At 38.4% G+C, this 20698-nt stretch overlaps 1 protein-coding gene across 1 annotated transcript in view; it reads left to right on the plus strand.

Annotated features, from left to right (window-relative positions):
* Positions 1-542: 542 nt before the first annotated feature.
* Positions 543-20698, plus strand: part of PLCG2 (phospholipase C gamma 2) — a 157005-nt gene continuing 136849 nt past the window's right edge. Inside the window, exons 1-2 of the mRNA XM_051976179.1 lie at positions 543-723; positions 5679-5941. Of these exons, the coding sequence (XP_051832139.1) occupies positions 5749-5941 (193 nt within the window). The 5' untranslated portion in view covers positions 543-723; positions 5679-5748. The remainder of the gene's footprint in view (positions 724-5678; positions 5942-20698) is intronic.

Consider the following 20698-nt stretch of genomic DNA (forward strand, 5'->3'; position numbering starts at 1 on the left):
ACCGCGGAACAGCGAGGAGGCCAGCGTCATTGCCTGGTGAGTTCATGGGGGGAGTTAAGGTGGAAGAAGACTAGAAAGGCTCAGGTGGGGTAATGTGGACTGGCCACCCAGAGCTTTGGAAGCCAGAGTATTTTATATTTGATCCTGGAGGTGATAAGGAGCCGCTGGTGCTGTGAAGGGGAAAGATGTGGGCGCCCAGGATCTGTTTTGCAGAAACATTAGTAATCATAAAAGAGGAACTTTTTGGGGGGATGGGTGGGGGAGTGGGTAGGATGCCAAGGAGAACCCAGAGCGTGCGGTTGAGGGGTTATTCTGGCTCTGCTTGGCCCCAATTCAAGGCTGCTGTGCCCGGAAACTTCAGCAGCAGCCTACACCACTGAGCACCGCGCCCCTGGCTGGAGGGCGGGCTGGCGGGCGGGTCCCAGGGGAGGCAGGGACAAGGGCCCGGGCAAGGCCGGCCTGCGAGGAGGCGGGTGGGTCACGTGGAGGGGCGAGCTTGCGAGCCACACAAGCAGAAGCAGAAGTTCAAGTTCTTGAGTGAGGAAGCGGCTGTGGCTGCGGCAGGAGCCGGCGCGTCCTGGAGACCCACTGGGAAAGGGGCGGTAGCAGCAATAGTCCCGAGGTGCGGGGGCCCCGGAGGGAGTCCCGGGCGGGCAGGCTGGCTGTCCCAGCTGTGGCAATCACCCTGCACTCCTGCCCGGGGGCAGGGCACCCTGGCCGCAGGTGGGTGAATTTGGCGTTTGCCTCTGGGGAGGGGTTGGGTTTAGTGGCGTGAGAGCTCCTCGGGTGCCGGTAGAGAATGTTATGTACGCATCTAGATATCCATAAGTGTATGGTGTGGAGGGTGGGGAGTTGCGGAAGGGAACTGACTCCTCCTTCCCCGCTATGCATCAAAGCTGAGTTAGAGGGTGCTGCCCTGGGGGCTGCTCGTCTGGTTCCCTCTCTATCTCCCCACTCCTAGTGCGAGTGTCTGCTTCAGAGAAACATCCACTCTCCATCTGCTCGCTCTCACTGCTTTACTGTCCGGACTTGGGCAGTTAGAGTAGCTCGGGCATAGTTGCGTACTGGGCATCCCCGCGGAGCAGTCACTACCTCTAGGGGCTGCAGTTTGGGGGAAGGGGGCGCGCCCGCACTGTTGAGGCGCTACTTGCATTTCGCAAAAGAGGGGAAGGAAGCCGTGCAGCTGTGGGTTGGGTGCTGCTGGCCAACTGTGCTCGTCTTTGTCCTGCTGCAAGGTGCTGCTACTTGTGGTGGGACTGAAGTTCCGACAGCTCGCGCCCCTCGTGTCTGACTTCCGAGATCCGCGTCAGGGCTCAAGAATCATTCCCTCTCGGTCCCTCTGTCTTTCTGGCTGTCTCACTCTCTTACACACACGCGCGCGCCCACACTCTTACACTCACGCGCGCGCCCACACTCACCCTCTACACCTCGAACCTCCTGCCTCAGAATCTCCCAACCTCCTCCTGGGAGCTCGCCCCTTCAAGGAGAGCCCCCCAAACACCAGTCCCTCCTAAATCCGTATGTAGTGAACCCTGCTTGAGCTAGACCTTTCACCGTGTGTTTCCCCCCCTTTCTTCCACTTCTCTTCGCTTTTCTCATTTTTGTGTGTCCAAATTGTGGTCTTCCTCTCCTTTCAAACCTGATTCTGTCTAAGATGCACAGTACTGGGCTACCCCTACCCCTCATAAATAATGTCTGGCATCTGCCGGTACTGAGTCCTTCTCTCCTTCAAGTTTCTTTATAATATCTGGACCCCTCTTTTTGTATCACAACAAGGGCTTTTTGTAGTAAGTGTCATGAGTTCTAGAATATAAAATAATCCAATTAAACAAATTTATTTGTGCAAGAGGTACTGTGTGTGTAGCATTGCCCTAGGCACTGGGGAGATACAAAGTTTAGTTGCAAAGTCGAGGCTGTGGATAGAATGTATAGCTTGTAGAGTCTGGGGCTGCCTCCTGGAGTACTTTGATCAGGAACAGGAACTGTAGATCAGTGTCTACAGAGCTCCTCACTCTGCTGTGGCTGTGAAGAAATAATTAGACCAGAGTACTTGAGCTCCTATGACTCTTCTTTACTATGGCCTGAAATCTCTATAAAAGGTTTTTTTTTCCCCTTTCTTAATGTTATAAGCAAATGAATCGTACAAAATCGTACAGTCTTTAATAATCTTTAATAAATCTTTAATAAAGTGTAATAAATAAGGGAGGAAACTGCTTTTGTTCCAAAGACTCCTGGTCTGTATAGACCTTTACTGTCTTGCCACTGTCTCTGCTTGTCACTTGTAGTCAATGGGATGAGGGGAGAAATTCTTTCCTTATTTCCTTTTATGATTCATATTCATCATTTTTGATGGCAGAATAATATTCTGCTAAGGCCTCTGGCACTTTAGATGGATGCTCTTTGATGAAATTCTAAGAGGAGATGGATGAAAGTTACATAGGATGGGAAAGGCATGGGTAGGTTGTAATCTGCATCATGGAGGAAAAATCTAAATTGTTGATATGACATTTCATTTTGAGTGTAATGTTCCATTATATCAATATATCATAATTGATCCAGTCATTTATTTTTCAATTTTTAGTCTTAAGAACATAGAGGTTATTTAATATTTAAAAAAAAATTTAAATGGAGTAGATCTGACTACTTTTGTATAGCTAGGTTCATTCAATTATTCTTGGTGAGGGGGCATTTCAAGCCATTTTGGAATTGTTGAAAATCTTACTGCATATTGTTCTTCAAAATGTTTGCAACAGTTTTCAGTGGGAATGGAGTGGGAGATCAAGAGAATTTTTTCATTTAACTTGCATAACTATATTCTGGGAAAGGAAAAATGCTTCAAAAACAAATTCTAATATTAAAGTATAAGGTATTAAACAACTAGAAAATCTTACTGTTTCTTCCATATCTATCTATCAATCTCTGGGGATTCCTTGTGTTTTATGTCTGTTGGGTTTATTTAGAAGATGAGAGGCAGCACAGAATAGTGGGGATACAGCATTGTTCTACAAGTCAGATTTGTCACGATCTTGGCCCTTCCAAAGCTATATGACCTTAAGACACGTAATACTTCTGCTTTTCAGTTTCCTCATCAACAAAATGAGAATTGTAGAATCATCAATGCAGAGCTGCGAGGGCTAGAGGTCATCTAGTTCAAGCCTGTCATTTTTCAGATGAGAAAACTATGACCCAAAGAAGGGAAGAGACATACTTAAGTGTATATCCTTGATGCAGCAATACTACTATTTGGTCTGTTTCCCAAGGCGATCAGGGAAAAAGGAAAAGAACCTGTATGCTCTAAAATATTTATAGCCCCTCTCTTTTTGGTGGCAAAGAATTGGAAACTGAGGGACTGCCCATTAATAGTGAAATGGCAAAAAAGTTGTAGTGTATGGGTGTGATGGAATACTAGTATGCTGAAGAACTGATTTGCAGGTTCTGGTAAATGTTTAACAATTGGGTTGGATTTTGGGGTGGATGCATACATACATACTTTTAAATTTAATTTGCATTATGCATGCTTTCTCCAGTATAGACAATTAGCAAAACAATAAATAGAGCCTTGTTTGTGGCAGATTTCTGAAGTGTTAATATTTCCTCTAACACAGTGGTTTTCAAACTTTTGTTTTCAGTATCTTTATCCTATTAAAAATTATTGAGGATCTCTCCAAAGCATTTTTGTTATATTTATTTGTTATATTTATAGACATTTACCATATTGGAAATAAAAATTATTTTTGAATTTGTAGACCCTCTAAAAGGGTTTGAGAGATCCCCAGGATTCTCTAGACTATACTTTGAGAACCACTGCTCTAATATTTTGCTAAATTTACAATTAGCTCTAGCAAGAAAATGGGTTAGAGCTGGCTCCAGAGCCATTTCAGTGAACTGAGGAAGATAATAGGGATTGCACCTGTGATTTAATTGACACAGGGAACTCCAGAGACTGTATCTCTGATTTCATTAGTAAAGGAACTCTTAGGTTGAGACTCCTCCAAATTCAGGCCACTTCTTTCTTTGAAATTTGAATTGGCTAGAGCAAAGCTTCTTAAATCGGGGATCGTAACCACATATGGGTCTCATATCTAACTGTGGGGGTCACAAAATGTTTCATTTCTATATCTGTTTTATACCTATATACCTGGGATCATGAAAAAACTTCTCAGGTGAAAAGAGATCTTGAGCAGAAAAAAATTAAGAAGGCCTGAGTCAGGGCACTGAGCGTGTAAGTGACTTACTGCCCTGTTAAGTAGGTGTAGGAGGTAGCATTAAAGACTTCTTAGCTTTGAGACTAGCTTTAATCACTGTGCTGGCTTCTTTGAGGCCTGAAAAAAATTGCTTAAAAGAAAGATAAGTAGCCAGTCCAATTAATTAATGCACCAGTCAACTAACAAACCCTTATTGGCTGCCACAGTGTGTCAGGCACTGAACTAGGTGTTGAAGATACAAAATAGAAAAAAACTGCTCTTGTCTCTAAGGAACTTATATTCTACTGGGGAGCCACCCTAAATTAACAGACATATCTATACCATAATTTGAGGAGCAAGAATATATTTAAAACTTTGACATCGATCTAGTCTCTGAGGAGGTTGTTTACTGATTCTGGTGGGTCAAATGATTTCATTGATATAGGGGAACTCCCAGAGGAGGAAACTCTTTACCAATACAGATGGGCTGCTCTTTTGCAACTTATACATTTAGAGAGAGACTTTCTTGGGATCACTGAGAGGTTTAGCGACTAGCCGGGGACCGCAAAGTCAATATTACATCAGAGGCAGGTCTTGTTGACTCTGAGATCTGTTCTCTTTCCACTATATCAAGCTATTTTCACAATTAAAACAAAGACATATTAATAAAGGAGAAATTCCCATGGCAATGGATTGTTGCCTGCCTTAATGCCCAAGCACATTCTGTATGTTTGTGATAATGAAATAATGTTATTTCTTTCTGAAACCAGCACCACCCTTCCTGTAGGCCCTAGTGCTTCAAGTAGTCTAGTGTTTGTAGAGAAGGCTTTTGGAACTATTTTTAAAAAATAATCAGTTAATGAACATTAATTAGACATCTTCTGTATGACACGGTGCTAGAGATTGAGGATGCAAAAACAAACAGGGAAATGACCTCCATGCTGAAGGTACTTACATTGTATAAACATATAACTGTCCTAAGAGGCAGCTAGATTATAATATCTTGTGGTTAAGGGGGTTGCTTTGCTTATTCAAAGTTAGGAGAGAATCTTTCATTGAGGACTGATGTTACTTCAACCAGCCTACAATACATTGTGTAAGTACTTTGTCTTATTGGTTAGTTACTCTGCTCAGGATTTCAGGATTCTTTATCAGAGAGGCTTTCATTAGTCAAGTTATGAAGCATTTATTTAGTGCCTGCTGAGTCCTGTGGATTCAAAGAAAGACAGAAGATGGGTATCTGTTCCCATGGAGATTATAGTGTAGTAGGAGAAATGGCATACAAATAACTATGTCCAGATGAGTTATCTAAATGTGTTGGAAATAATCAGGTGTGAGTGTGAAACATGAATTTTAGAGACTTGTCCTTAAATCAGGGTAACCCATTTTGTCCTGTTAATTTCCCACAAAATTGAGCTTTAGAAAAATTATAGAATTTAGAGTGATATAAGATAAGTGATAGACTAATAACTCTTTTCTCTTTTCTTTTTCTAGCCCATCAGAAAAGTAGCCTGGTTTTCCTTTTTCCTCATTTTGCTCATCTTTTGAAGAGTTTGATTTTAAAATGACCACCAAGATCAACTTAGAGAGTCTTCCTGAATATGAGAAGAGTCAGATCAAGAGGACCCTGGAATTGGGAACTGTCATGACCCTGTTTAGCCTCAAGAAGTCTAACCCTGAGAGGAGAACGGTCCAGGTCATCACAGAGACCAGGCAGGTGGCGTGGAGTAAGACGGCCGACAAGATCGAAGGGTTCTGTGAGTATCTGCCCAGAAGGCAGGTCAAGGGGCACCTCGGTATAAGTCCCAGCAGCTTTGGGAGACAGATTCTGAGCTCTTTGCTGGTTGGGCCTGAGTCCAAACAGAGGAGGAAAGTCACCTTGCTGAATGCTTCTTTTGGTCTACTAATGGAGACCTATTGGTATTTTATTGGGTGCATCTCATCAGGAACTGAGTCCCATGGTGGAGGGTAGGTCAGTTTAGACACCTCTACCTGATGGACACCCCTATCTAATACAGGAAACTGAAAACACTGGATGGCAGGCGGTGGGAAATTTGGGTCTATGAATATTTTTCAGATGAAAGGGAAGTTTGTTTTGTTGTTGTAGCCAATTCACATTTTCTTTAAGAATGTGAGTTAATGGATTTCGATTGATTAAACAAAGCAGTGACTCATAAAACGATGGATTCATGACCAGAAGGTCCTTAGAGGCCTTCTAGTCTATCTTCCAGAAAGAGAGATTAAGTGACTGCCCTGTTATCACATCAATAGGTTACAGGATTATAGGTTAAGGGAGGGAGGGACCTTAGAGGTCATCATATGATGTTCAGACCAGTGGTAAAAGTATAGGTTCAAATCCTACCATGGACCCAGTTTCTTCTTCGGTAAAATGGGGCTAATAATAGCACCTACTTTATAGAGCTGTCATAAGGATCAAATGAGATAAAATTAGATTATATATTAAATGCTTTTCAAACCTTTTAAGGACTTTATAAATGCTGGCTATTGTTGTTATTCTTATCACTGATTCAGTTCCCATTCGGACCTGCAGCCGATACCGTATTTCCAACTGCCCTACTGACATGTGGTAGTACTATAGGAACTAGTTCAATAGACTATGAGATCTTAAGGGATGAATTCAGTCAATCAATAGGCCTTTATTAAGTGTCATATGTGACAAGGGCTTCCTTTTTATTTAGTTCCTCCTTTTGATCTATGGGGCATTGGAGTAGTTCCAGACATCTTAAAAGCAGAAGTCTTTTATCTTAAATGTATGGTAATTTGGGGGAGGAAGAAGAGTGATGAAGGGATGGGGGAAGGACTGTGTGGTGACAGGTAAGTGGCTTCCTAATTTAGCTGACTTATTTGAGTCACTATTATGGCATCTTGGTGCTAAGTGTCTTTGCACTGATCTGGGGCTGGTATTCAAGTGATGGACCCATTTCTGCTGTTGCCATAGTAACCTCTTCAGCTTGGTGGTCCCATATAGAGCCTGCACTCTGCTCTCATGGCCTTGAGGTCACTTTCATGTCATGGTAAAGAGGCCAAACTTCAGCAGGAAGTCTCTTGGTTTTGGTTTTGAATGCTCTTGGTTTGTTCTTGGCTGCAAGGTGAGGGTGCATCCTGCAGGGGACATTCTGGCCTGAGCATTAACTCAGACATTGACTACCTGTGTGTCTTTGGACAATTCACTTAATTCCCCTTGCCCTCAGTTTCCTCAGTTGTATTCTAGAAAGGTCATTGAGATCTCTCACATGTCAGCCTTAATACAGAACTCAATTGCTGTATGTAGACCTCAGGTAAACATTTATTGAGCCCCTGCCATATGTCACTGTGTGAAAGCAAAGCTTGGAACCAGGGCTGAAGAAATGGAAGGCAGTGAAGGACAATGTCCAGGACCTGGAGTCAGGAAACCTGTCATTTACTATCCCTGTGAGTGACCCTATGCAACAATCTTAACTTCTTTGGGCCTTTGTTTCCTCATTTGTAAAATGAAGCCCCAGAATCTGATATATTCAAGCTCCTCCTAGTTCTGAATTTCTGAATGGGGAGTTGAGAGAAATGAAGTGTAAATTTTTATTAGCTTGATGAAAAATGAATCTAGGCAGCTCAACATGAGAAATCCAACCAATTCTTTTAAAACGATGTTTTATTAATGCTTTAAAAAATTTCCCTGTCACTTCACATTGATGCCCTTCTTCAATAGCTTTCTAAATAGAACCCTAATTTATAACAATAAGGTATAGTTAGACAAAACAACCCAACACACTGGCCACGTTTAGCAGTGCTTGCCCCATCATGTATCTGTAGACTACCATTTCCCTGCTGAGAGGAGGTAAGTCCGTCAGACTTCTGGAATTGAGAGCCTCTAAATCTGGGCATAGTGGTGGTGCTTAGAGTTATTTTTCTTTCTTTAGTAATAATAGCTCTTGATTTCCCAAATCAGATGGGAAATTTGGCATTAAATAGCATTATTACAGCCACAGTTTAAAAGAGTAAGAAAACTATCCTACTCTAAATTGCCCCCTTGTTTCTCTAGGGCTTTTAGATTGCTCCTGAAGCTGGTTTTTTTTCTTTGGAGTTGGGGTGCTCCACCTTGTTTTACTGGGACAGACCTGAAACTTGTCGCTTTCTCCATTGTGAGGTGAAGGACTTTGCTCCTCCTGGAGTAAGAGCCACTGTTTCTTTAAGTGTGTGAGTGGGGGAAGGGAGATTTTCCTTTTCTGCCTCAAATCCCCACAGTTTTGGGGTGGTGGGATGGTGAAGAGGAAACAGGGCTTGTAGTTTTACTGCCTCTCACTGCTATATCTGGAATAGATGCGTTCTAGCCAAGTTGACTGTAAAGTGAAAATCCAAATAGTGACTTCCATTTTCCATTTGATTCTCACCTGGAATGGGAGAGAGATTTCAGTTTCCCTTGCTGTGTTCCAGCCTGACAGAGTAGAGCACCAGAATGTTCTAAAGGACAACAAGGCTTAGTATTCTCCGATTGTGGGACCCGAGGGAATGACGTGAACAGTTGTAAATGAGCTTCCTTTGCAACTAGGTCAATTATACATAGCATCGGAGGTTTAAATCTGCAAGGGATCTTAGACATCAATAAGTCTAACTCTTATTTTACAAATGAGGAGATGGAGATCCAGAAGTTCAGTGATTTGCCCAAGTTTACATGGCTAGTGAATATCCGAGGCAGGATTCAAATTCATGTTTCCCAGCCCCAGGTCTGTCTGGCACCTGGTAAACACTCCATGCTTATTGACTGAGTGACCACACCAGCCTCCCTTTACCTTTGGCTCAGGTGGCCAAAGGTGACAGAGTCTCTTTTGTGGTCTAATTTTAGTCAAGACACTAATGTCCCCTTAGTCTTATCAGGCTTTCAGGAAGAAGAGGGAATTGTGACTAAGGAGAAACTGAAGCAAGGTTTTGGTTTGTTTCATATCCAGGACTTAGTAAGTCATCCATGGACATCAGTTGTGGGATAATTTCATCTATCATACATATTAATGTGTGTAACCAAGTCACAAACAGGATCAGTAGGAATTTGCCAGAGTTGACATCAATCAGTTTTGTTGAGATCCCAAATATTTACATTTTATACAAAGTAGATGCACAACAGTTCCTTTAGTAAATGGAGGCATTATTTTTTAAAATAACATTTTATTTTTTCCCCCAATTACATGTAAAAACTATTTTTTTGTTCTTTTCTATTTGACTAATTGTACTTTTTTCAGAAGTTGTTTTCTTAGGTGGATTCTTGTGTTTTCTTTTCCATTTGATCAATTCTACTTTTTAAACAGTTGTTTTCTTTGTAAAAACAATTTAAATTTTTTTTAAAGTTTTGAATTTCAAATTATATTCCTCTCTTCCTTTCCTCCCCCCTTCCCAGGATGGTAAGCAATCTGATATAGTTTATAGATGTGCAATCATGTAAAACATTTTCATATTAGTTATTTTGTGTGAAAAAACTCAAACAAAAAAAGAAACTGAAAATAGTATCCTTTTATCTGTATTCAAACAGCATCAGTTCTTTCTCCAGAAGTGGGGTAGCATTTTTCATCATACATCCTTTGGGATTGCCTTGGATCATTGTATTGCAGAGAATAACTAGACAGTTCGTTATTGTTCAATATTATTGTCACTATGTACAATGTTCTCGTGATTCTGTTCACTTTGCATCTATTGATGTAAGTTCAGTTTTTTTTTTCTGAAATCATACTGCTCATTTTTTTCATACCATCCATATCTTTCATTGTTATAAACATCTTTTTAATTTAATTTAATTAAAAAAACTTTATTTTCAGAATATGTTCAAATAGTTTCCAACATTATCCTTTGCAAAACCTTGTATTCCAATTTTTTTCCCTTTTTTCTCCCCACTCCTCCCCCAGACAACAAGTAATCCAATATATGTTAAACATGTGTAATTCTTCTATAATATTTCTACAATTATCATGCTGCACAAGAAAAATCAAATCAAAAAAGGAAAAAACAAGAAAGAAAACAAAAAGCAAGCAAATAACAACAAAAAGGTGAAAATAAAAAAAAAATGATCCACATTCAGTTCCCATAATCCTCTTTCTGGATGCAGATGGCTTTCTCCATCACAAATCTATTAGAATTGGCCTGAATCACTTCATTGTTGAAAAGAGCCACATTCCTCTGAATTTATCATCACATAATCTTCTTGTTATCATCACATAATCCAGTTCTCTTCTCACCTTTGATCTTTATGACCTAAGTGAAAAAGCCACTTATTCTGGACTTCAGTGTCCTCATCCAGAAAATGAAGGAGTTGAATTTTTTTTTTTTTTTTTTTTTTTTTGGTACTCTAAATCGGCTCCTTACGCGTCTTGGAAATTAGACCTTTATCAGAGAAACTTGCTGCAAATTTTTTTTCTTAGTTATTTCCTCTTTATTCTTTGATTTATTAGATATCTTCTTGCAAAAATTTATATTTTATGTAACCTAAATTATATATTTCATCTTCAATGATCCTCTTTATTCTTTGATGATCATAAAGTTTTTTTTACTATCCATAGATTTTATGGGTAATAACTTCCATATTTTTCTAATTTGTTTATGATGTGATCTTTTATGTCTTATGTACCAACTGATAAATGGTCTAAAGATATGAATAGACAGTTCTGAAATAAAGAAATTCAGGATATATATAATTAAATAAAAAAAATTATCCAAATTAGTTCTAATTAGAGAAATGCAAATTTTAGCAATTCTGAGGTTCCAAATCATACCTATCAGAGTGGCAAAGATGACTAAAAAGGAAAGTGGTCAGTGTTGGAGGGACTGTGGGAAAATTGTTAGTAGACAACCATTTTGGAAAGCAATTTGCAATTATACATAAAAAAGTTACTAAATGCTAAAAATCCTTCTACTCAGCTAGACCTATACCTAAAAGAGGTTGGAGAGAAAAAGGAAAGAGTCCTTAACGTAAAAAATTATAGTAGCTTTTTTTGTGGTGGCCAAAAACTGGAAACTAAAGGGATGCCCATCAAATGAGATATGGTTGAATTGTAATATAAATGTGAAGGAGTACTATTGTGCTCTAAGAGAAGAGGAAATAGATGATTTCAAAAAGATATGGAAAGCCTTATATGGACTGCAATGTGAAATGAGAAATATAAGAATAATTTATAGCACAACATCAGCATTATAAAAATGAACAATTTGGAGGACTTTCATAAACTAATGGATGACATGAGTAGAGAACGAAAAGAACAGTTTATATAATGACGACATTATTAAAACAAACTGATGATGAAACAAGCTATTATGGAGGTGTAATGAATTTAGTACAGAATGAGATGTGTGTGTATTTGTGTATGTTTTTACATATATGTATATCATACCTATACGTATGCACACATATATACATATATATGTCAGTTGGAATTGTTTTGCTTATCTGTATATATTTGTTATAAGAAATTGTTTTTTTATTTTCCCTTTTTGTTTAATAAGTTGGGGGAAGGTGAGGAGAAAAAATAATGTTCTGGGTTTTTTTTTTTTTTTTTTTTTTTTTTTTTTTTACTAGAAAGGAGTGGGGGTACTATAGATGAGAAATAATGCAGACATTTTCAGATATGGTCATATATTATCATTTTTACTTACCTGTTTTGCTTTGTTACAAGAGTCCTTTCATGGAGTGGAAACTATCTGTAAATGTTTGTAATATAAAAACAAAATATAACAATAAACTTTAAAAGCTAAAATGAAGAACTTGGTCTAGATAGCCTCTAAGGCTTTTTCAGTATTAATTCTTTGATTCTATAATAAGTATCCATTTCAACCTCCTGGCTCTTTATTCTGAAAATCTCCTTTGCATGTACATTTTCTTTTTATTAAATTGTATTCATCCAAATAGGAGTAGAGATTGTGTGGGTGGGGTTCTGTACTAGAAAACACTTTTTGCTTTGTCCCTGATTTAAAGATTGATGGTCATGAAGAATGTTTGAAACATGTTTATGATAGTCAACCTTTTAATCAATGAATTGGATAAAGGCAGAAATATCAGGCTTATCAATTTTATAGGTGACTTAAAGCTGGGAAGGGTAGCTAGCATGTTAGATGACAATCAGAATGCAGAATGATCCTAATGGACTGTAATGGAATGGAATGGAATGTGACCGAATTTAATCAGAATAAATATAAAGCTTTATATTTAGGCTAAAAAATCAATACCAACAGTATAGAATTGGTGGTGGTAGTACTAGTGGTGGTGGGAGGAGGTGGTGAGTTGTAGTTAGATAATTGTTCTTGTAAAAAAAAAAAAAAAAACCTGAGAGTTTTGATGGATTGTAAAGGAAATAGTATGCTAAAAGTGTGTCAAAAAAAAAAAAAAAAGCAAAACAAACAAACAAACAAAAAACCCCTCAATCCTATCCTAGGCTGCTGTGAGAGGCATGGTATTTAGAACTAGGGACATAATGATTCTATTGTACTCTGGCCTGGTTAGACTGAATCTTAAGTATTGTGTTCAATTTGGGATACAGTGTTTTAGGGAATCCATTAGTAAGCTGGAGAGCTTACACAGGTGATGTTAAAGAGACTAGTTCCTACCTTATGAAAAATGGTTGAAGGAACTGGAGATGATATGCATTCTGGAGAAGACTTGATGTGATTAGAATTAGCCTGAATATTTAGGTGGAGTGAGGTCCTTCTTCTAGCAGAGGTGGAATGACCCCCTTTCAGTGATGAAGGAAATCCTATTCAGATCCAAATTGGACCAAATGTTCTGTAAGCTCTTTTTCTCCTCTGCGCTTCTATGATTCTGAAATAGTTCTTCATTCTTGTTGGCTACAAGGGGTTAAATGCCATTACCTGCTCAGTGGTGGAACCCTAGATATCATTTTTGTTATATGATTGACAGGCTACTGTGAGCAACTTTGAAAAATTGTGGTGATCAAGTGAACTTGTGTAGGCCCAGAAATAGGCAAATGTCCCAGATGTCCCCCAAAAGGGAAGAGAACAGAATTTGTGAAGTATAATAAGACATAAATGTGACTTCAGTTCTTGGAATGGTGACCATCAAAGAGAAAATTAGTGAATATCCAGAAAAGGAATTATTATAAAGGCTGCATGGCTTCATCAATAACAGGTCATACCACAATCACTTTATTTCCTTTTTTTAAAAAAAGTGTTACTGAACTGGAGATATAAATAGCAAAACATCTGATAAAATCTTAGGCTATCATTTATGGAAAATGTGAAAAAGAATGGGCTAGACTGTACAATTTAATACAATTTAGTGGATTAAAAACTGTTTATTGAGTGTCTACTCATTAATGACTGAGTGACATTTTGCCAGGATGTCTCCAGTAGCATACTCCCAAGAACCTGTGCTTGAACTGGTTGTGAGACTTTTTTTTAAACAATAATTTGACTCAAGGAATGGCTAAGTATGCATACAAATTTACAGATGATACTAAATCAGAAGAAACAGCTGACACAGGATAAAAAAAACTGAACATGATTAAAACTTGGACTGACTCAGAGAAATTTAATAGAGATATATATTGTGTTCTACATTTAAATAAAAAAAAAAAACCTCTACAAATAGAAGTAGTATTGATGAGACGACATCCATTGTTCTAATCTTTAGTGGTGTGCAAGCTAGTTTAGTATGAGACAATGCTGTGGTAAGAAAATCTAAAAAGATAATACAATCTTAGGCTTCTTCAAGAGAGGGACATGGTCCATGATGAGGGATCATAAAATCTTAAATTTGGATTCCTTTGGGTGAGTTATTAGAGGGAGGAACCTCCCTGATCAACCCCATTATATTCTCTGTTTGATAATTTGCTTTTCCTCATAGTAAAACTTGAGGACAGTGTCTGGTGTATATTAGGAACTCAATAACTGCTTGTTGACGGCTTGATTTTATCTTTGTATATGAAGTACCTAGCACAGTACCTGGTACATTATAGCTTCTTATTGGGTGCTTTATTAAACTGGAAGAAGCTGGTGGCATAGTACATTGTGTACTGAGCCTGGAGTCAGGATTCATGAGTTCAAATCCAGCTTTAGTTACTTACTAATTATGTGACCTTGGTCAAATCATTTAATTTAACTTCTCTTTGCCTCAGTTCCTTAAATATAAAAATGGGGATAATAGCATTTATCTCCCAGAGTTGTTTTGAGAATTAAATATTTTAAAAATCACTTAGCACAGTGCCTAGCAGATAGTAGACACTTCATAATAAATCAATAAATATTAAGTGCCATTATGTGCCAGATATTGGTTGCTTATTCTCTTTCCCTGTCCCCCTCTCGAGCAAGAGAATAGAATAGACTATCTTAAGAAATATCAAGGAATAAGGAGGTGATAGTACCATTTTCCTTTGTCTTAGTTGGACCACATCTAGAGTTTTTGTTTTGTTCTGTAGATTATAGTTTAGGAAGGATGCTGATAAACTTAGAGAGTGTAGGAGGGCAACATATTTTTCAGAAAAAATTGAGGCCATTCACTGTGAACTTCCTCTTTTCCCTTTCCCCACATCTCACATCACTTATATGCATTATGCCATTATTTCCTCCTTCACCTCTGTCTCACATGATGAAAGGCTTTGCTCCTTACTAAGACATGCTCTTCTGTCTACTCAAGTAATCCACTCTATCCCGTCTCCTCCAGCAGATTGTCCCCTCTCTCATCCCTACTTCTTTTCTTCCCTTCCCTTCTCTTTCCTTCCTTTCCCTTTTCCTTTTCCTCTCTTCTCCTCTCCTCTTCTTTTCTTCTCCTTTCCTTTCCTTTCCTTTCTCCTTTCCTTTCTCCTTTCCTTTCTCCTTTCCTTTCTCCTTTCCTTTCTCCTTTCCTTTCCTTTCCTTTCCTTTCCTTTTCCTTTTCCTTTTCCTTTCCTTTCCTTTCCTTTCCTTTTCCTTTCCTTTCCTTTCCTTTCCTTTCCTTTCCTTTCCTTTCCTTTCCTTTCCTTTCCTTTCCTTTCCTTTCCTTTCCTTTCCTTTCCTTTCCTTTCCTTTCCTTTCCTTTCCTTTTCCTTTTCCTTTTCCTTTCCTTTTCCTTTTCCTTTTCCTTTTTTCTTTTTTTGCTGAGGCAATTGGGATTAATTGCCTCACACAGCTAGGAAGTGTTAAGGGTCTGAGAGCAGATTTTTTGAACTCAGGTCCTTCTGACTTCAGGGCTGGTACTCTATCCACTGCACCAACTAACTGCCCCTCTACTTATTTTCAATTTCTCTCTCTTTGTCTCTGTGTCTGTCTGTCTGTCTGTCTATCTGTCTTTCTCTCCTCTTCCCCTCTCTTCTGGCTCATTCCCTACTGCTTACAAACATGCCCATTTCTCCCCCATCCTCAAAAACAAACCATCATTTGTTCCATCCCCGCTAGATATTGTACTATATTTCTTTTGCCTTTTGTGAGTAAATATCATGAAAAAAAATCATCTGCTATAGATGCTTCCACTTCCTCTACTCTCACTTCCTTACCCCCTATAATCTGACTTCTGACCTTATTATTACATCAAAATTATTCTCTTCAAAGTTACCAGTGATCTCTTAGGTGCCAAATCCAGTGGCTTTTCTCAATCCTCATTGCTCCTGGATCTTTCTGCAGCCTTTGGCACATTGATTATACTTTCTTACTTGATACTTGCTTTTCTCCAGGATTTTTGGGAAATCACTCTCTTCTGCTTCTCCTCTACCTATTTGACATCTCCTGAGTTTTCCTTGGTGGACCTTCTTCCAGATTGTGCTGTCTAACCAAAGATGTCTCACCGAATTCTGTCCTGTACCCTTTTTTTTTTTTTCTTCTTCTTTTTTTTTCTTTCTTAACTTAATGATCTTGTCAGCTTCCATAGATTTAATGAGCATTTCTATTCTGGCAGTTCTCAAATCTATCTATCTTGTCAGCCTCTCTATTGACTTCCAATCTTGCATCTCCATTGTCTCCAATTGTCCATGAGACATCTTGAACAGTAGACATCTTAAACTCAAATTGTCCAAAGAGAATTCATTATCTTTGCCCTAAACCTTGACCCCTTTCTCTAATATTGTAGAGGACATCACCATCCTCCCAGCTTCCCAAGTTCACAATCTAGGAGTCATCCTCATTATTTTTCTTATTATTTTTTCATATTATATCTCACTTGACATCCACTCTATTGCCAAGTCCAGTTGATTTCAACTCTGCAACATTTCTGGAATATGCCCTCTTCTTTCCTCCCTTATTGCCAACACCCTGGTATAGGCCCTTACCACCTCAGACTTGTACTATTAGAGTAAACTACTGCTGGGTCTGCTTGTTTCAGACCCCACCCCCTTCCACTCTATTCTCCATGCAGCTATGAGAGGGATTTCTACTGCATAAATTCCAGTGGCTTCCTTTCACATATAGGATCAGTAAAAAATTCTCTGTTTGGCATTCAAAGCTCTTCTTTTAAAAAAATTATTAAAGCTTTTTTATTTTTCAAAACATATGTGTGGACAGTTTCTGTGACACTGGCCTCTTCCCTATCCAAGAACAAGATAATCCTCCCCTTCCCTGGCTGTTTTTCTCTGACTGTCTCCACATGGAATGATCTGCCTCTTTATTTTTCAAAATTTCAAAATTTTTTAAATTTCAAAGCTGCCTTTAAGTCCCAGCTAAAATTCTATCTTCTATAGAAAGCCTTTCCCAAACCTTCTTAATTTGTGTTTTTTTTTTCTTGTTAGTTATTTCCTATTTATCCTGTAAATAATTGGGTTGTATATATTTGTTGCCCCCCTCATTAGTTAGATTGTGAACTTCTTGAAAACAGGGGTTGTCTCTTGCCTTTTTTGGTATCTCCAGCATCTTGGCACAGTGCCTGGCACATAGCAGATACTTAAATGTTTCTTGATTAGTAAATCAAAGAAAATGGGTTGAAGGAACAGGGCATTTTTAATCTAGAGAAAAGGAAATGGGAAAGGGGAAAGTGGTTGTCTTGAAGAGCTATCATAGAGAAAAGAGAATAAACTTAGTCTGAGAGAGCAGAAGTTAGAACATGGGTGGAAGTTGCTTAAGGACAAATTTTGACTTGATGACAAAGCAAAACTTTGTAATGAATAGAGCTGTGCAAAAATCAGATGAACTGCTTTTGCACTTTAGGAGGTAACTTCAAACAAAGAGTAGCCAACCACTGAACATTGTAGAGGGATTCTTTCCTCCCAATATGGATTAGATTTGAGGTCTCTCTTTTGGCCAGTGAGGTCTCTTTTAACTTTGAGATTCTTTGAATATGTGATTTTTTTCTTAGGTACATAGAGAAAGAGAAGATGTATACATATAGGTATATGTACATATGTATGTGTATATATGTATATGGTATCTTTTATGTACTATATGTGTACCAAGCATGAAGGATCTCACTTAAGCTGTGGGGTGAATGACTTTATTGTGGGATAAGGACATTTTGTAATTGTGTTTTGGTTGATCATGAAATTTGTTTTAGGACTTAGGATATCTGTATTTTATTCCTTGGCCATGGATGGTAGACACTTTGAAAGCTTGTTCACTGATTTAAATGTTTTCACAAAAGAATGGATCATTTCAAACCATTAAATGCTTTAAAAATGTCTTAGTCTTGTTTTTAGACCTAACTTAAACCCTTTCCATGTGTTCTCTGATCGTGTCACAGATACTTAAATTTGCTGATAATTGAATGGAAATTACAAAGAGGAAAACTTAGTTCTGAAGTATGAGAACACTTCTGCATATTTTGAACTTCCCCAAGCAGACAAGTCTGTCTTTAGAGTTTAGTGAGTTCCCCACTTGGATGTTTTAGTCAGAGGCTAGATGATTTTTTGTTGCAGAAGAGATTCTTTTGGAATTGACTACATGGACTCCGAGGTTTCTTTACAATTCTATGATTCTCTAATTATTCTAATTATCCAGTTCTGTTCTATTCAACAAGAATTTACCAAGTGTCTGTTACATACCTGGTAGCAAGTTTGGTACTAGAGATCTCAAGAGAAAGATGAAAATCCCTGACTAAATATATATCTGCCATATATACCATACATTTATTTATTCACTCATTCAAATAGTATTTATTGACTGTCTATCATGTATATGGTTCTAGGCTCAGTTTTTAGGGATGAAAGAAGGAACAAAGATGAATAATCCTTGCCCTTCACAAAATAGAGAAGCAAATATGACATGTCAAAGGAATGGAGTCATTTTAGGCTGCAGGGACCTTTGAATACTTCATGGAGGAGGTGAAATCTGAACTGGATCTTATAGGATAAGTGGAGTTCAGCTAGAGAAAATGCGAAGTGGTTATTTCCAGGTATAGGAAATTGTGTGAGAAGGTAACAGGAGCAGAAAATGAAGGTCATATTTGGGAAATGGATAAGTTGGCCCATTTGGCTGGAAAACAGACCAACTAGAGGGGAGTAGTGACAGATGAGATTGAGCTCAAAGAATAAAAATATGTCAAACTATGTTCCAGGAAAAAGGATAACAAACAATGATTTAATCTTTGCACCTGGGGAGATACAAAGATGAAATAAGACCCATTCAGTGTCCTCAGGAGTTTACAGGCTAGTGGAAAAAATAAGCCTTGCTTACAAATAACTGCTACAAGATAAAATGTGATAAGTGACTAAGTGCAATGAGAGTTCAACAGAGGAAAGGATCACTTGTGGGAAAGGAAAGGAAATGAGCCTTAAAAGATAGATGAAGTGGCCCTTGTAGCATCTCTAAAGCTATCATCAAAAAATCAGTTATTGTACTTGGAAAATTTAAAAAAAAACTTTTAAAATAGCTATTTGAGAATTTGGGGTTCTGGGCAAATTCGAGTTTTCTGTAGACGAATTAAAAGGAAAACAACAACAAAAAATCAGATCTTGTTCCAAAGTTGCCTCTTAAGTCACCACCTTATTTCCTGGACCAAATTGAGAGGCTTAGCTGCTCAAATCCATTGTAACCCACAATTTTAAAAGACTAAGGTGTTACTGAAGAAAGACCCCTCTGGCCTTCCTTCAGCAGATTCTGTTGTTTTTTTCTTCATGTTTTAGCTTTTAGTGTCCTGCAGGTTACTAATTTGAGGTGACCCAGTTGAAAGGCTAATTTACATTTTGGGAGAGGTGATTTCCAAAGCTTGGGGAGATATGAGAACTTAAGTTAACTGCCCTATCTCCTTTTCCTGTAAACTAAGGGGGAGGGGAGAGGGCCCCCTGGAGAGCCCCTTGGGAGAAGTACCTTATTATGAATGTTGCCATTAAATGCCTGCTAGTTAAGATGTGATACACAGACTGGTAGACTTTGAATTCAGTGGACCAGGTTTGTCTCTGCTTTTAACTATCTCTTTGATTATGAGCAAGTCCCTTAGTATCTTTGGATTTTACTTTACTCATTCATAAAATAAGGGGTATGTATTATTATAAAGATTATATGATCTTTAAATAACTCCCAGCTCAAAAAATATATGATCCCAAAGCCTTAGAAAGGGGCATTGAGGTGGTACATTGTACAGGGTGCTGGGAAAATGGCAAACCCCTCCGGTGTCTTTGCCAAGAAAACCCCAAATGGGATCATGAACAGTTGAACCAACTTAAGTGACTCAACAATAAAAGATCTTAGAAATCTCATGCAAGTCCCATCTTCCCAGAAAGTCAAAGATTCAGAGCTCAGTTAGCATATGTACAGCACCCAGGGAAAGAACCTCAAAATGAGGCAAGGTGGCCCAATGGAAATATCATTAATTCTGGAATCATTTTAGTTCTACTTCTGAGGATGCTATCTGTGTTTTTGGACACAGTGAAGTTACTTCACTGACCAGAGCCTCAGTTTTCTCATCTGCAAATGAATGGGTTGGATTAGTTGGCTTATGATGCCTTTTCCAACTCTAGATCTATAACATCCTTCCTCCTCTTCCTCCATGTCCTCTTCTTTCTCCTCTTCCTCCTCATTACAACAGCTAAAGCTTTTATACCGTGCTTTCCAAAACACTTTGCATATATTATTGCATTTGATTCTTATAATAATGCAGTTATGCCTCATTTTGTACAACAGGTGGCTTCCAAAAGTATAGAACCATATTTTAAATAAGAGATATTGTTAAAAGCAATCCTATTTTATCTACTGTAGTTTATCTTTTTTATCCCCTTTTTTGAGCTTTGAATTATCTTAAAGTGAAGTGAATGGCTTTAAAAATTATTGGTATTATTTGTTTCTCCTTTGCTTTTCTCTTTATTCCTTTCCTCCTTCTGTCTTACCCCTTGTTGCAAAGAATTAAAAAAAAAAAAGTTTAGTAAAACCATCCCCCATATTGATTTAGTCTGATACGAAATATAATATTCATTATTCATATTCCTCCACCTTAGCTTATGAAAGGAAAGCCCTGGGCATCTTCCTGCATGGGGGCATTTTGTGAAATGTTTCTGTTCCCATTCCATTTGACTCATGGTCTCTCTTAGAACCTTGGCGTTAACTCTTACTCTATAGCCTCATGTATCCCCTTTCTCTGCCTAATCTATGTTGTTGATATTGGGGTTTTATTGCCATCCATATTCTTCCCTTCCCTT

Source organism: Antechinus flavipes, chromosome 2, assembly GCF_016432865.1.
Source record: "Antechinus flavipes isolate AdamAnt ecotype Samford, QLD, Australia chromosome 2, AdamAnt_v2, whole genome shotgun sequence".
Taxonomy (NCBI): domain Eukaryota; kingdom Metazoa; phylum Chordata; class Mammalia; order Dasyuromorphia; family Dasyuridae; genus Antechinus; species Antechinus flavipes.